Source organism: Exophiala aquamarina, assembly GCF_000709125.1.
Source record: "Exophiala aquamarina CBS 119918 chromosome Unknown aczIA-supercont1.11, whole genome shotgun sequence".
Lineage (NCBI taxonomy): Eukaryota > Fungi > Ascomycota > Eurotiomycetes > Chaetothyriales > Herpotrichiellaceae > Exophiala > Exophiala aquamarina.
The window spans coordinates 802,154-818,071 of NW_013550577.1; the positions used below are offsets into that span (position 1 = coordinate 802,154).

Below are 15,918 nucleotides of genomic sequence, written 5' to 3' on the forward strand. Positions count from 1 at the left end.
ATAGGCCTGTTTTATATAGGCGTAGGCTCCGTTATAATATCTCATAAGTGCGAGAGTAATTACCGAGTATTCGTAAATACGAGTTAACTCCTAGGATACTTAGAAATCAAGTTAAGTAATTTCTAATCCTATAGAATAGAATAGCGTTTTATAGAATCTTCCGTAAGGCTTAAGTATAGCCTTGCCTAATGAATACTACGTGATCCTAGCTTATATAAGCCTAATCACGTGACTAGGCGTTAATAGGGTATCGCTTAGTCTTAACAATTCCTAATACATAGAACCTTAGTCGCAGGGCTCCTAGCGTTGCCGCCGCCGCGATTAACGACGTTAAACCTAGTCACAAGTGTAAAGAGTTAGAGTCTCTCAAGCGACTGAGTTTTACTAGTAAAAGCCTCGCTAATAATAGGATCCTGGCGCCAGGAAGAAGGTTTAGCATTGACATAGCGCTCAAGGATCCCTCGATGATGCTCAACGCACCCAGCTAGCGTAGTCCAGGGCATAAATCCGGGGTTGTGAGCTATTTCAGCAATAGGAGGAACTGTCAAAACACCCAAAAAAAGGTCTATACAAGTGAAGGCAGCGAGGTTTGTGTGTGGCAATCAATTTAGTATTTACTAATGGTTACAGATGGCAATATAGCCGAAATCACACCAAAAAAAGGCCCTCTTGGCATTAAAGAGCATGCTTAGCATGTATAGCTCTTGGCGTGTATAGGGCTCATGTATATGCCCCGAATAGCTCCCGTGGAGCAAGATCCGTAGGTGAATTGGACATCTAACTGTTTAACGTTTATGAATCGCCGTGGGAAGCCCTTGTGATTTTTGCGAGTGGTGCCCATTACTCCAACGCCGATTTATAATAAGGTATGGGCAAGGGCTGTAGTAAGGAACAAGTTATCAAGGAATACTAAGTGTTTAGTACTAGGATCCTTGTCCTGGAGTTCCTGGCATAAGGCTTGAACCACTTGATAAGTAGGCGCTAGTTAAATAGGAGGCATTCCGTCTGGTTAGCTAAAAAATCGAGAAGTCTTCCCAAACTCAGGACCGTCAGCCTTAGAGTGCCAACGCCAGGACCAAATATAGCCGTCTTTAACCCCTAATATTCAAACTCTATAGCACTCTGGAATGGGTTTTAATAGTAGTTGAACCGTGTTTCGTACGCCCTGTAAAAAGGATCATTGCCTCATCAACGGCGACCTAAAGTGACGCTTTTATTGCGTCCTGGCAGTTGGCACGGATAATAGAGGCAATAGGTTCAATAGGAGTAAACTAGGAGTCATTTTGCGTAGTGGGTGAGTCATTAAATGACCAAAATCGGTGGATTTAATCCCATCGCTTTTCGCCCATATATCGACCTAAGGGGTGGCCCGGTCCTTCTTCTAATACTCCCCAGTATGCCTCACGGTTAGCCTCAGGGTGATTGGCCATAAAAATAGGATTCCAAGGTAGTAGAGAAGCTCAGGTAGTAGAGAAGCTCAGGTAGTAGAGAAGCTCAGGTAGTAGAGAAGCTCAGTTAGTAGAGAAGCTCAGGTAGTAGAGAAGCTTAGTTAGATAAATAGGTTTCCATTAGCGCGCATCCGGAGTTTGAATTGTTGCGGAGACTTAACTTGCGGCACGTATATTTGTCGCCCTGTACATAATTTCTAGGCTTTCGAACCCGCTAAAAAACCTTAGGAATAGACTAAGTGGATTCCGTTCTTCATAGAGAACTTGGAATGACTCATATGCCTTGTCGGCCCAAACACAAAAGCACAATCTATTCTCTGGTACAGTGCTTGAGGAATATTCGGCAGATGTGCTTGTGAGGGTCGTATCAATGGGAAATGCCCATCGAGAAATTTCCATCACGATCTCCTTAGCAGTCGCTGCCGCGGCGAATATCGCTTCCACTGTGGTGGCTCAGTGCTTGTCCTGCAGTCATGACCCAAGTGGGGAATTAAGAATAAGCGGCAAGCCATCCCACGGGAAGAAGGCTCGCGCGAGCAACATTCACCATTGAGGGCCATTTGGAAAGTGTAACCATATACCAGACTGAGAGGTGGTTGATGGAAGGTACTGTATTTTGAAGACCGTAGTATCGCCTTTGTACAGCTGTACTCCCTTTTTGAGGCCCTTCAGCCCCGCCAACCTCGGAGGCAACGCTCTACCAATCCTAGTCAGAGATTGAAGCCGAAAGTGATCGTGCAGGGATACGTAGCAGACGAAAACTCTCATTCTGCACACGCAGTTTATAGGAGTATCGGCATGTGGCGGGAGTGTTGCACCACTACCAAAGCCTTCCCATGGCCCCTTTTCGGTGGCCAATCTCCATCCCAATGAATCATCACAAAGTCGGAAGCTCAATCAACCTCTGACGAGAATGAGTTGGTACTGCGAAGGGGAGGCACACTCGTTCATTGGTTTTCTGTTGCCGAATCTGCCAAACCTCCTCCAACTCGCCCTTGATTCGCTCCATCTCAGCATATCCGATGCAATGACGTGATTCGTGCAGCACCTCTTGGACAAGGTCCATATCGTCGGCATCCTCGACCGCGTATCCGAATACCAGGAGTGGCCAAGAGCTGAGGTAGCACCACGTCCAGTAGCATTTTGTGTCCGGGCGCCGAAGGACGGAGAGCGCGCGAGCAACCTGCCATCTGGGCCTTAGTTCTCCGTCCGAGTGGATGGTGGTCGAGCCACCCAGCATCGACAAAGTAATCAAGGTAATGGGTCCACTGTCGTGGGGAAGTTCGGTCATCCAATCGAGAAGAAGGGAGGCTGCAAGGATATACAGCTCAATGGCGTCTCCATATTCGGTATCTCGAAAGATCGATGCGTCGCTATCGAGAACATGCTCCCAATAGTCCATAGAGCATCGAAGTTTCCGATAATCCTTGGCATCAGCGCGAGAGGGAGAGTTGAACATGTAAACAATGTCCAGGATTAGACGATATATCGATGGCGGGGCACCCAGAACGGGACTCTTCGCGGCCTCCGTAGGCTCAACATACACATGGTGCTCAAGCAGATCCAGAGTTCTCGATAAAAAGGTCCTGTCAATATGGAAATTCAACGCAAATGGGCTTCGCATGACGAGAAGAAATGAATGGTACAGTGCGCTTTCAGCCATGATACGATCAAATGATCGGTCTGCGCTCACAGGTGAGGGGCCACCAGCATACCGAAGCTTGAATAATTGCTGCATCCCGGCAACATGTTTGGGGGCGTCTTTATCAGCGTCTGGGCCCCAGAACTAGGAAACGAGTGCCGTCAGCTCTGGTATCAACGTCAAAGCTCAGGAGCAATCTTGTGGTCAACCTACCGAGCGTATGTACAAGTAAGCAACACTGAGAATCAGCGGATCTGCCCAGCTCTCGCGAGAGCAGTCGAGATTTGCCAGCGAATGATTGACCTCTCTCACCGCCCGGGTGTAGTACTCAAGCGAGAGTCGCCGAAAGTAGTCATCTCCCGTCAGCATGTACTTGTTCGCGGCGCTGCTACTCATCACCGCGTCTTTGACACTTTGACATTCAAGCGCAAGAATCAGGGTGTACGAACGAAAGTCAGCATAGTCGCTGGGCTGAGTGGTTGGCAAAAGAATCATTGAGAGGAAGGAGTCAAGGTAGTAATTAAGCAGCGAGTTTTCACAATCAGAGGAGATGGAAATTCGATGCAGGGGCGATGTTCTGATCAGACTGGTAGAGGGCGAAGTGCAATCCCCCTGTGAGTGACTATCGCCGGAGCTCTGGATGTCATCGGTGCCCGAGCTGATGGATCTGGCTTTACCTTGTGGTCGATTCCGACGGTCGTACATATCCGAGGACGTCGGCCACACGCAATGCCGGGTTGAAAAGGTACAGTTGTAACAGCACGGTCTCATCTCATCACATTTCAACTTTCTTTTTCGACCTGGACAATAACTTGTTTTAGTCGAGGTAGCATCTCGCGCCAATGGGTGTACCTACAGGTCAAACAGCCGCTTTTCGTCCTCAGCTTTGCTTTCCGCATGCTTGCTTGGTACGACATTCTGCGTTACCAAAGACGTCTCAGAATTTAGGTGCTCTGTGCATTAGCATAACGAGGTCCTTGTGAAGTTTGTCAGCCCGGGGGCGCGTGCCTGAGCTACCTTTATCTGCGGGGAACGACAGGGTCTAGATGTTATCAGCCGGCACCGTCCCGTGCGCCTTAGGAGCTTGCGATCCACAGTTGGTGCCAGCCAGTGTGGGCCGGGGAGGCCATCTTAGCCTAATGTACGAGCACCTTGTAAACCCTAATAGAAGGACAAAGGGTTACTTTGAATAGCATGCGTAGGCGGCGATATGCGAAACCACACTCAGGGAAATGTACAACGGCTCCAACAACATCTAAGAATTGGGACCAGAGTTGATCATCCCAGGTATAGAGAGAATGGAGGTCTGTGCGTTTTCTACATGAGGAATAATAACCATATATTCTGCCCACCATGATACGTTCGTCATGAGAATTGACTAAATACCAAATGGTCACTGAAAAGCAGCTCCAGATCAGATATAACTAGCCCTGAACTATCTCCGAAATGAGCTCTGCTGCAGCAACCACTTCTTCATCTCGGAAGTGTTTGCCAACGACCTGCAGGGCGATCGGGGCGTTCACATATAGCCCAGGTGTATCTGTGAAACACTTAGTTAATATAACGAGGCTCTGGGATAAGGCCGGCAGAGATGGCTTGACTCACATCTCTTGAATTCGCGTTCATCATGTCCTGGCCGAGGCTTGTATTCGGTCTCGACCAGGTCAATGCTGGGATCTGCTTTCAGTCCCGTGGGGAATGCAACTGCAGGCTGATCCAGAATGTTCCAGATTGCAGTATATGGCCAATATTTGCCGACGTTCAACTCAGCGGCAACACCTGTGGCAGCTGGGCAAAGAATGAAGTCTATCCCACGTTCTTTCATGATGCGATGATAACTAAAATCTTAGTGTCAAGCCAAACACAACCTCAAGGGTCAAGGAAGAGGACAGAATACCCACTCTTCACGATATGCCTCTCGACGGGCGTTGAGGTCCCAGTTTTCAGTCACGCTGATGGGCTCTGGCTTAGCCACACTAAAAGCCCACTCAGTCAGTGGGAGTATAGGTTCGGCTGCCTCGGCAAGAAGGTCTTTCTGAGTCTTTGCAGCATCGGGAAAGTAGAGTTGCGTGAGGATATCCCACCCGCGCGCATGCTCAAAGGCCTCAAATTCGACAACTTTGACCCCAGCGGCTTCGAGTTTGGATTTTGCGTACTTCAGGCCACGGCTGATGGGAGGGTGTGGGTGCACCATCCTGTGTAGGTCCTATTAGATACAGTCTGAACCTATGGGGAAAATTGTGTTCTCTCATCTCTGCTACTGAGGAAGACTTCTGACGTACCCATCATCCCACATTAGTCCGACAGTGATCTGTCCAGGCGTGTAGGGTTCGATTTTTTTCCACGGAAGAGGACACAAAGAGGTTTCTTCATCCCACGGCTCTTGGTCAAGAATGGCTTTCTGGACCAGATTCAGGTCGGCGGCACTATTAGCCAAGGGTGAAATGACGCAGCGAATACTTTCTTGTCCTTCTCCCGCCAACAGCACCCCTTTGTAAGGGTTCCTGAGAGCCGTTGTGCGAAGTCCAAAGGCTCCACAGAAGGCCGCGGGGATGCGAACAGAACCCCCAATGTCGGTGCCGATTCCAATGGCGGCGCAGCGGAACCCAATAGAGGCACCTTCTCCTCCACTAGAGCCCCCAGACGTCAACTTGCGGTTGTAGGGGTTGCATGTGGACCCGTAGATCATATTGTTCGTATCCGCATGCTATAATAAGTTAGTCAGTTCGGTCATCAATAGAATTGAGTCGCGTGATGTACCATCAAGCTCTGCGGCTCATTCGTCCTGACGTGGATGACAGCTCCAGCAGCTTTGAGGCACCTGATCAGCAGTGCGTCCTCCTTGGGAATATTGTCGGTCCAGGCAATGTAGGCGGAGTGACAGATGCGACCTTTGAGACCAATGTGTTCCTTCACGGAGATCGGAACACCATGGAGTGGCCCCACTAGTTTTCCCGTTGCTTTGAACTGAGCATCCAGATCAGATGCGCGTGCTAGCGCCTCGTCGACCAGGAATTCAGTGGCGAAGTTGACTAGCTGATGGCCGAGATGTGCGCGTTTCAAAAAGGCGGTGGCCGTCTCCATAGCAGTCAGGGTGCCGGAGGCCATACGGGTGACTAGGTCAGTTGCATTGAGCTTGGTGATACCCAATTCTTTTGGAGTCAACAATTTGCATGTTTCCACGAAGTCAGAGACGTCAAGCTGGTCCGCAGGAGGCAACTCATCCTCAGGAAGGAGCCAGGCGGGATTCAATGAGTCCTTGAGGATTTTCCGGCATTTTTCAGCCTTGACTTGCCAGAGCTCTGTGACCATTCTGTCTTCACAGGGTTTGTTGTAGAAGAATAAGGAGGGGGATATGAGGAACGGAGGGTAGGGAGTCAAATTTGAATGTTACCAATATGCGACAACAAATGGAGGCCGAAAGCAAAGAAGGCTTTCAACCTCGATGAGTGGCCCCAGCATGAGAGATTCAGTGGGCCAATGAGTCGAAATAGCGAGCATGGACGATGGTTGATAATGGGTGTCTGTCGAACGCCGTCCAAGTGCCTGGATATCCCCCCAGCCATGCGGAGCCATATAGCGCGGATATAGTGGTTGGATAGAGGTCGAGACTCTTGTCGAAGCAATGAGTTTGGAGTGTCGTCGTCGTCGTCGGTCGAACAATTGCCCTTTGGAGCCAACCCGAGGGGATAAGCTCGGACCGATATGCTACTGTAATAGGAGCAGGGGAACCCCGAACCCTCAGCCTATCTCTCTCGACGGGCGCTAGTCTCGCAAATACATATGATTGGCTGTTGAATGTCCCCCCAACGTAGTGGGCTCTTGCACTCGCAATTCCCTTTCATTGGATTGTGTCCAAAGCCAACACGACTAGGAAATATTTCCCCGTTTAAACTGGCTATTGATACTGACATCGTCGTAGCGTTATATCTTGGGATGAATGCCACACGTCTTACGACTAGAATTGAAGAAGGTGCTAGATTGCAGAGCTTCGACTATCAGCACACCAGTATCATTAACAAGGTTCAAAACATGGAAGCACTTCGCTAGGATTCTCCCTCTCTCCCGCAATTCATCCTTATTCGCTAATTAGATTGGCCCTGGTGTCTTCGGCTCAGAATTAGAACGCATTTTGGACTGTTGTGGTAGATAGTCGTTGAGATGAGCAATTTGGTGGAGTCAATTGCCATGCAGGCTTTCGACCATATTTAAAGATCAAACACCCCTTCGATGCGGAAGACTGCCTTCAATAGTTCGCATCCCTTGTTCTTTGATTGAGAGGCGACCTTAATACTCTGGCTCCCCTACCCTGAATTCTGCAATCATTAAAGCCGGTGGGAAACAATGACGTTGGAGGCGCAGCAATTCATTCCTGGCACAGTCCACCTCGTGGATTTGCAGGGCACGGTCAAAACGGCGCACGCAAAGGGCAAGCGAAAGGATGTTGTGCTGGTGCCCACGCCTTCAAAGAATCCTGACGACCCCTTAAACTGGCATCCACGCCGAAAGACACTATTCGTGTTCTGTCTCTGCACCTGAGTCTCCTCTCTGTACCCTCTCGCCCCACGCCGCCCCTGACAGGCTGGGACCTCAGATATATCCTTGTCGTTGGCATTCCTACAGCTGCGATATACTCGGTCCTGGTGCCTATCTCGACGGATAGTGGACTCAGTATCAGCACGTTAGTGGAAGGCACTGGATATATGTTCTTGGTGCTTGGGTGGGGATGCCTTGTAGTACAGCCTCTGGCGATGCAGTATGGAAAACGTCCGATCTATCTGCTGTCCACACTAGGAACAATGGCAAGTCAAATTTGACGTGTTCATGAGGGCTTCCAGCCACTAACTCGCTTCCCTCAACAGGGAATAATGCTGTGGGCACCTTATTGCCTCTCGACCGGTCAATGGATTGCCAACAAGTGCCTCCAAGGATTTTTTGGATGCGTCATTGAGTCCCTGTGCGAGATTTCAGTCGCAGACGTTGTAAGTGCAGTGCTTTGTTCTCATCTTGGATGAAAGGCGCCCTGACGATGTCTACATTAGTTCTTTGCCCATGAGCGAGGAGCCTACATTGGTCTCTACGCACTATTTCTGGCTGGAAGCAATTTCTTTGCTCCTATCATCTCGGGCTTCATCAACGACGGCCAGGGCTGGAAATGGGTTCTGGTAGATCACATCTGCTCTCAACAGAGGAAGATCTATCAGGGGTACTGATGTCCTTCTTAGCACTGGTGTGCCATCTTCAACGGCATAGGCTTCTTGATTCTGTTCTTCCTCATGGAAGAGACTAATTTCCACCGTGCCCCGATGACTTCTATCGAACCCGATGCTGACATTGAGGATGAAAGTATCTCTGTCATTGAGAAGGCTCACGATGGCCCAGCACCTTCAGAGGAGACGGTGAACTTCAGTGTTGAAAGGAACATGGAAGCTGCACCTGGGTTGGACCCCCTAGCCCGCAAAAAGTCTTACTGGCAAAAGCTGGCGATCTTCCAAGCCGATTCTTTCCAACGGAAGGCCAACTTCAGAGGCATGATCCTGCGTCCGTTGATCTTCTTTTCATTCCCTGTCATATCCTTTTCTGGTTTCATGTACGGCGCCATTGTTTGTTACTTCAACATTCTCAACGGCACGGCGTCGGTGATTCTGTCGAGCCCGCCATACAACTTTTCGGCGAGCAAGGTGGGCCTCTCCTACGTTTCATGTCTCATTGGGGTCTTCATTGGGTAAGCCCTTGTCAGCTGTCTTTCCGATTTTCGTTTGCACCGGCAGCTTGGGGCTAACGAAATTCTCAGGGCTTTTTTCTCAGGCCCATTGGGCGATAGGTTCGTTCTGTGGAAGGCAAGAAGAAACAATGGCATTATGGAGCCAGAGCACCGACTATGGCTCTACACTAGCCTGTACATCCTCATCTCCGGGGGCTTTTTGGTTTGGGGCCTCGGTGCGGCACATCAAATCCACTGGTTCGGCCTTGTCTTCGCGATGGGGATGTTGGCCGCTGCCATCACCATAGGCTGCCAGTTGCCCATCAGCTACTGTATCGACTCCTACAAGAATATGAGCGGGGATGCCATCGTCACGGTGATTCTGATCCGCAACACCATGAGCTTTGCCGTCAGCTACGGGTAAGTTGCCTCGCTCTTCATGACAATATCAAAAGGTCGGAAAGGTTAACAGCGCGACAGGGTGACCCCTTGGACGGAAACAATGGGCTATCAGAATGCCTTTATCATGGCGGCATTCGTTGCAATGGCGCAGATTTCCCTCTTCTTCACCCTCATCAAATACGGCAAGAGACTTCGGAAGGCTAGCACTCCTCATTACTGGAAGTACGTCAACCAGCTCCAGGCCGAAGGTCTTGTACATTAGGACCATGTTCGTTGCCCTGGGCAACAGCGATTGCTGCCGACCTTTGCGCAAGAACGGCTTCTCATTTGCGGTTTGTAATGCTGCACCGGTAGCACAATATGCTGGCGAGAGTGGATTTCTACTGGCCGTAAGGACTCAAGAGGATGGAATTTATATCTGCATTTGACAGTCCACGACAATTTGCGACTGAGTGAACACCTGATTGTATCTCTTGAACCGTGGTGCGAAGAGCCAGGGCGAAAACTAGAGACAGAGATAGGCTCACGCGTCCAATCCCAAGTTTTCAATGATCCCATCCCCGCTTCTTGTAAAACTGCCCAGTAATCAACCAAATCTCAGACTATGACGAGTAATGTATGGCATACTTGGATTCCAAGAAATCCCATGCTTGTCTTGGCGAAGGCCTCTTTCTACCAACTCCCCGTCTAACTGCAAATTGTAGCAGTTGACTACGTCCAACTTATCACCAAACCCGAGAATAGCATGGCGTAGAGCAAGGACAAGGTTGCAATTGTCACCTGCGGCGCGGTAAGTTTCGTATCGACGAAGCACATTGAAAAATTCGATATCTTCGAGCTGACGTCAGGATGAACAGTCGGGCTTCGGGGAGCGTTTGACACGCCATCTGATCAAGATGGTTGGACAGTCGTGGCCTTTGACCTCGAAGTTCAGACTTATCATGCAGAGAGAGACTCTCCGATGAATTAGGTGAATCTTTCAGTTTCCTGGTTTGCGACGTAACAGAGTATGAAAACCTGGCGCAGTGTTTGTGAAAGGCGTTCGAGACGCGGGGCTGGATTACGGCCTTTTGGTCAAATGCTGATTCTATTCATCAAAGCTCCCTTTGTAGCTTTGGAAGTGGTGGACAGACGCGGTAGGAAGTATGCTCCAGCCGTAGACCCTCTCGAACTAATCACACATTCAAGCATTCCTGAAGAGCTAGACCTCCCATGTACAGATGTGTGTTTCAAAGGGCTGGTATAGGGCCCGGCTCGCCATTCATTTCATGTGGAATAATGTTTCTCTAGGAGGCTTTATAATTGCCGCGTCTAGCGTCTCTGGAGTACGGGAAGTCTAGGCACCACGTAATGTGCCAACCATGTAACGTGCCACTTTCCGTGAGTGCTAACCACTCGATGTAATCGTACATCTACTCTACTGTTAGCGAAGGTGAATACGTTGCTTTTGGCAAGCACTCGAGCATGTATGAGATCTCTCTGTCTCTTTCAATCCTATGGACTCTGTCCTTGTTTATATACAAATTTATGCGGTATTTAATCTCCGGGAGCCCCTTTTTCATGATTTTAAATCACTCATTGATTTCCAAGCATTCCAAATGCTGGTGTAATGGTAATTCTATGACAGGACTCACAGGAGTGCCTCACAACGTTTAGTATCTATATTTTTAGCGCGTCACGTTTTAGGTGAGTTATTATGCGCTAGAATTATTAGCGCTAATATCTATAGACTTATTAACATTAAATTAATATACCAATAGTATTAGGACGTTATTTAACTACCTATTCCATATACTATTTTTAGTGCTTATACGCGTAATAGACCTTATCGTCGCCTCTAATGCCTCTATCCCCTCCCTATCCTACCTAATCGTCTCGATACTCGTAAAAGCCTTATAATAGTTAACTATAACTCGCGATTATCTCCTAGTAAATAACGTATTTAGTTATATAGACTACATCGGTGTTTTAGCCCGTAGCCTAGCGTAACTTAATTTACTATAGGAGCCTAGGGAGCCTAGGGCTACCGTATAGTAAGGATAGTTTTCCCTACGCTTATATATTATAACTAAGCTCTTATAGTAACTATTTTCTACCCTATAAGTATACTATAATCGATATTTTTCCTATACTCCTATATATAATCGATATTTTCCCTATACTCCTATAGTCTATATAGTAAACCCTCTATCGCCCTTCTATTCCATCGTTTTAAGTACGTAATTCCTAATTCGTTTAATAGCTAGTATACCTATACGTACTATATTTCTCTAAGTTTTATTATCTCTAGCTATATCTAGATACGTCGTACTCTCTCTAGGTTTTATTATCTCTAGTCGTACCTAGACTTTATTATCTCTAGCTATACCTAGACTTTATTATTTCTAGTCGTACCTAGATACGTCGTATTCTCTCTAGATTTTATTATTTCTAGCTATACCTAGATACGTCGTACTTTCTCTAGGTTTTATTATTTCTAGTCGTACCTAGATACGTCGTACTTTCTCTAGAATTTTTTATTTCTAGTTATACCTATATAGGTCGTACTTTATTATTTCTAGCTATATCTAGATATATCGTATTCTCTAGGTTTTATTATTTCTAGTCGTACCTAATACTAGCTTCTATTATAGTAAAGACGAAAATTAAAGGAAAAAAGAGTCTTACTTACTATATTAGCTTTTATAAATATCTAACTAGTATTATCTATCTATTAGAACTATCTATCGTTAGCTATATCTTTACTAATAGAAGAGCTTCGAATATAATAGCGCTTCGATATAATAATAACTATACTTTTACTATTCTACTTATTCTCGATCGTTTTACTAGGCGAATAGTTACCTTATCGTCTCTACTATTTATTTATATATAGCTTTATTTCTATCCTTCGCTTTTATATATTCTTCTTTCTTATAGCGCTAAAATTTCGTATTAAATAAATACTTTTCTTTATAGTAACGATAGTATTCTTTTAATTCGAATATAGATAGACTAGTTTCTAGACGAAACTATTTCTACTATAGCTTAAAATTTTCTAAATCCTAAATTAAACTATTATCTCTAGATAAATAATATAGATAACTAGTCGATTTTATAAAGAACTCTCTAGGCTTATATTTAATTAAGAAGTTATTATATAGCTCTATCTATATATTATATATCTTCTTAAATAATATCTTCTAAACTTAAGTTCTTCTATAATTATCGACTAGATATATAGATAGTAGTATCGAATCTATAGCGATAGCGATAAGTAGGAACTTTTCTTTTAATTCTACTATAAGTAATTTAGCTATAATATTAATTTTCGTATATTTTATATTTATTATAATTTTAAGCTAGATATTTAGACTATACTTATATATTTCGAGATTATACTAAAATATTAGATAATAACGATTTTCTATTTATAATAGGTAGATAGCTAGTATTATTCTCGGTCGCTTTTTATTCTACTATTTTCTAAACCTCTTAAAACCTTTCCTCTATTTAATTCTATCGGCTATCTATTTATTACGAGTTAAATTCGTATAAAGCTCTAGAGTATACTCTAAAACGATTACTCGTAGTATACCTTTAGGCTATATAACTATATAGCCGAAGCTACGTAACTCTTTCCTATCGATTATCTCCTAGAAAACTATACTAATCTACTATAGAAGAGGATAGGAAGTATTTCCTTTATTCGTATAGTAGATAGATTTTCTCTTTTCTTTTCTCTCCTTAGCTTTAGAATCCTCGTTATACGATAGTTAGACGAATTACTCTAAATTCCTAGCTAAACTCTTATATTATTCTAAAGCTTACTATTATACGTAGCGAAAGAGTATCGCGTACGAAATAGATAACGATTAGTAATTAACGGAAACCGCTCTAGCGTAGGCGGTAGAGCTATACTAGCTCTTATAGACTTAAAATTAAAGAATAATAGTACTCGAGAATTAACTCGACTAATAGAATAGAGTTCGGGCTCGTACGCCTAAAGTAACGACTTCTACGACGGCGAGCGCTATATAGGAATTCGATTCTATACGACGAAAGGCTAAGCTTTCCGAGCTAGCTAAATTTAATAGAAAAAGATTAAAGTTTCGGTCGTAGCTTACTTAAGTTCGAGCTAAGTTAGCGGTTAATAAGTAAGAGAAAATCGAAGTCGTACGATTTTAGTATTTCTATAGTAGACTAAGAAGCTATATCTTTATCTAGGTTAGCTCGTAGGTTAATTTCGTATAATTAATCCTCGAAATAAATACGAAAGAACTTATTAGTTAATTAAAGGCGGTATACGAAGACGTCGATATCGTAGAAAGAGTATTACGAAAGCTTTCTTAACTAAAGTAGAACGAAAAGTCCTTTAGCGTATTTCTCGCCGAGTTTAATTATATACTACTTAAGGCCGACGAACTAGACTAGGCTAACTCGATAAAGAAGATATTTATATTAAACTACTTTTCGTACGACCTAAAGAGCGCTCTCGTTATAATACTAATTCTATTAATCTATAGAGAGTACTATATTTTTCTCTATACGATTAGTATAAATCTAGAGGCTCTTCGATAGAAGAAAGCTAAAGAGAAGGTATCTAGGAGTAACTCGTTCGATACTATAAGTTATATAAAAGATAAAATAGATTAAACGTCGACTATATAAGCTATAGCGTCCTCGGTAGAACTATAGAGAGCTTTATAGGTATCGTAAACGATACTTAACTAGAAAAAGAAGCTCGAAGCGTATCTTTACTACGACTAACGAAGTTACTTTATCGTTAAATACCCTTTCCTTTTCGTCGTACGACTTAAGGCGGAGAGGAAGGTAGTAGTAGAGACTACGAACGAGGACGAGGAATTATTAAACGAATAGCTTCTACTAGAAGTCGTTAATAGAAGTATATAAAGAAGACGAAGAAGGAATAGAAGGCTTTTCGGTCCTCGATAAATAACTAACTTTTTATAGTTTTATTACTTTTAGATAAGTAATATTATATATCGGCTTTAATTAATTCTAGTTATTTATTATATAATTTAATTAACTTTCGCTTCGCTTCTCGCTATTCTTTTAAGTAGGCTACGCAACGAATTAGGTTAGATAATTCGTAGACCTTTTATAATCCGAGTAAAAAGCCCTATAGGGTTTTTAGTCCTTATAAAAACCCGATTAACTAAAAACCTAATAGAGTTTATATCTCTATTAGGTTTAGTCTTAGTAGCCTAAATTACTAAAAATATCTATATATTACCCTAGCTATATTAAAATACTATACTATATAGTATTTTATAATTTATAAACTAATCTTTTTACTTAAGGCTAAGATAATAATCTAGACTCTACTAGAGTCCTTAATCTTTACCCTAGAATCCTATATAGTTCTAAAATATAAGAAATAATATAAGATAAGTCTATTAGTAAAAGTATTTAAAATTAAGTTTAAATAAAAAAATATAGAATATAAGGGTTTTAATAGGAGCTTATTTAACTACTATAGGACCTATCTAATAAGGTTATTAAGCTAAAGGGAAGAGAGAAAGAAGTCCTACCGCTATCTATAGGGAAATATAATCTCCTAAGGTAGGTCGCCCGGTATCCTAAGTAACTATTAGTATTACGTAATATCGTCCGGCTATATAACTATACGGTCGAATCTAAGTATCGCTAGTTTAGTCTTAGCGTCGCTCGCTAAGATATCTATTAATATTATATAATATCGTTCGGCTATATAACTATACGATCGAATCTAGACGTCGCTAGTTCTTACTAAGATATTCTACGAGTTTAATCCGTAATATTACTCTCCTCCCCTCGTCCGAAGCTATTCTCGCTTAGCGTAGAAGCTTCGTATAACTCTAAAGCGGTTATATTCTTAAGGACCGAGCGTAGTTCCTATATTAGCTATACGTACCCTAACTATTTAACTAGTACTTTAGCTCGTATACCTCGGCTACGACGTACTATATATTTATCTAGAATTCTCTCGACGCCGAACTTATCCTCTTCGTTTACGCGAATTAGTTCCGGTTATTCGTCGTCTCGTATTTACGACTCTAGAGGGTTCGTCGCGGCCGTACGTAGAAGGTCGGCGTAGAAGACGTTATAGATATTCGATAGAGTATCTAGTCGATAGCTATAAGTATCGATAGATTCTAATACTATATACTTAGCGTTCTTCTAGTCTAGTTTCTTTAACTATCGAGTTATACGTATATTTTAGAGGTTAAGCTAAACTTTATCGCTAACTCGGAACTATATCGCTTATTACCTCGTACGATTTATAGCCTCTTCTTACTCCTACTAGGTAACTACTATTAATATTTAGGCCTATTTCCTCGTCTTTTATAGCCGTTATACGATCTCTTCTTCTTACTCGATAGGACTCCTAGGAGTAGTAATTAGTCGTATAACGTTCGTTAGCTAAATCGTCTTAATATAGTATTCGTAACTAAGGAAGAAGAAGCTTACTCTCGTTAACTAAGCGTCGCGGTTATTAATCGCTAACTCGGCTATTAGGAGTACTCCTACCTAATTATCCTATACTCTTCTAATATTGTTAAGACTAAGCGATACCCTATTAACGCCTAGTTACGTAATTAGGCTTATATAAGCTAGGATTACGTAGTATTTATTAGGTAAGGCTATACTTAAGCCTTACGGAAGATTCTATAAAACGCTATTCTATTCTATAGGATTAGAAATTACTTAACTTAATTTCTAAGTATCCTAGGAGTTAA

The 15,918-nt window shown here is 43.7% G+C and overlaps 3 protein-coding genes across 3 annotated transcripts; 1 reads left to right on the forward strand and 2 right to left on the reverse strand.

Moving 5' to 3' along the window:
- Positions 1-2,325: 2,325 nt before the first annotated feature.
- Positions 2,326-3,795, reverse strand: A1O9_09928 (uncharacterized protein; the record flags this gene model as incomplete). Its single annotated transcript, XM_013401269.1, has 2 exons — positions 2,326-3,234; positions 3,304-3,795. The coding sequence occupies 2 exons, from the start codon at positions 3,793-3,795 to the stop codon at positions 2,326-2,328; spliced, it is 1,401 nt and encodes a 466-aa protein (XP_013256723.1).
- A 719-nt stretch (positions 3,796-4,514) lies between these two features.
- Positions 4,515-6,402, reverse strand: A1O9_09929 (uncharacterized protein; the record flags this gene model as incomplete). Its single annotated transcript, XM_013401270.1, has 5 exons — positions 4,515-4,630; positions 4,696-4,928; positions 4,992-5,285; positions 5,373-5,797; positions 5,851-6,402. 5 exons carry the CDS (start codon positions 6,400-6,402, stop codon positions 4,515-4,517), a joined length of 1,620 nt encoding a protein of 539 aa, XP_013256724.1.
- A 1,964-nt stretch (positions 6,403-8,366) lies between these two features.
- A1O9_09930 (uncharacterized protein) lies at positions 8,367-9,458 on the forward strand (the record flags this gene model as incomplete). The annotated part of the gene is made up of 3 exons (XM_013401271.1): positions 8,367-8,815; positions 8,885-9,214; positions 9,275-9,458. 3 exons carry the CDS (start codon positions 8,367-8,369, stop codon positions 9,456-9,458), a joined length of 963 nt encoding a protein of 320 aa, XP_013256725.1.
- Between the last annotated feature and the right edge of the window lie 6,460 nt (positions 9,459-15,918).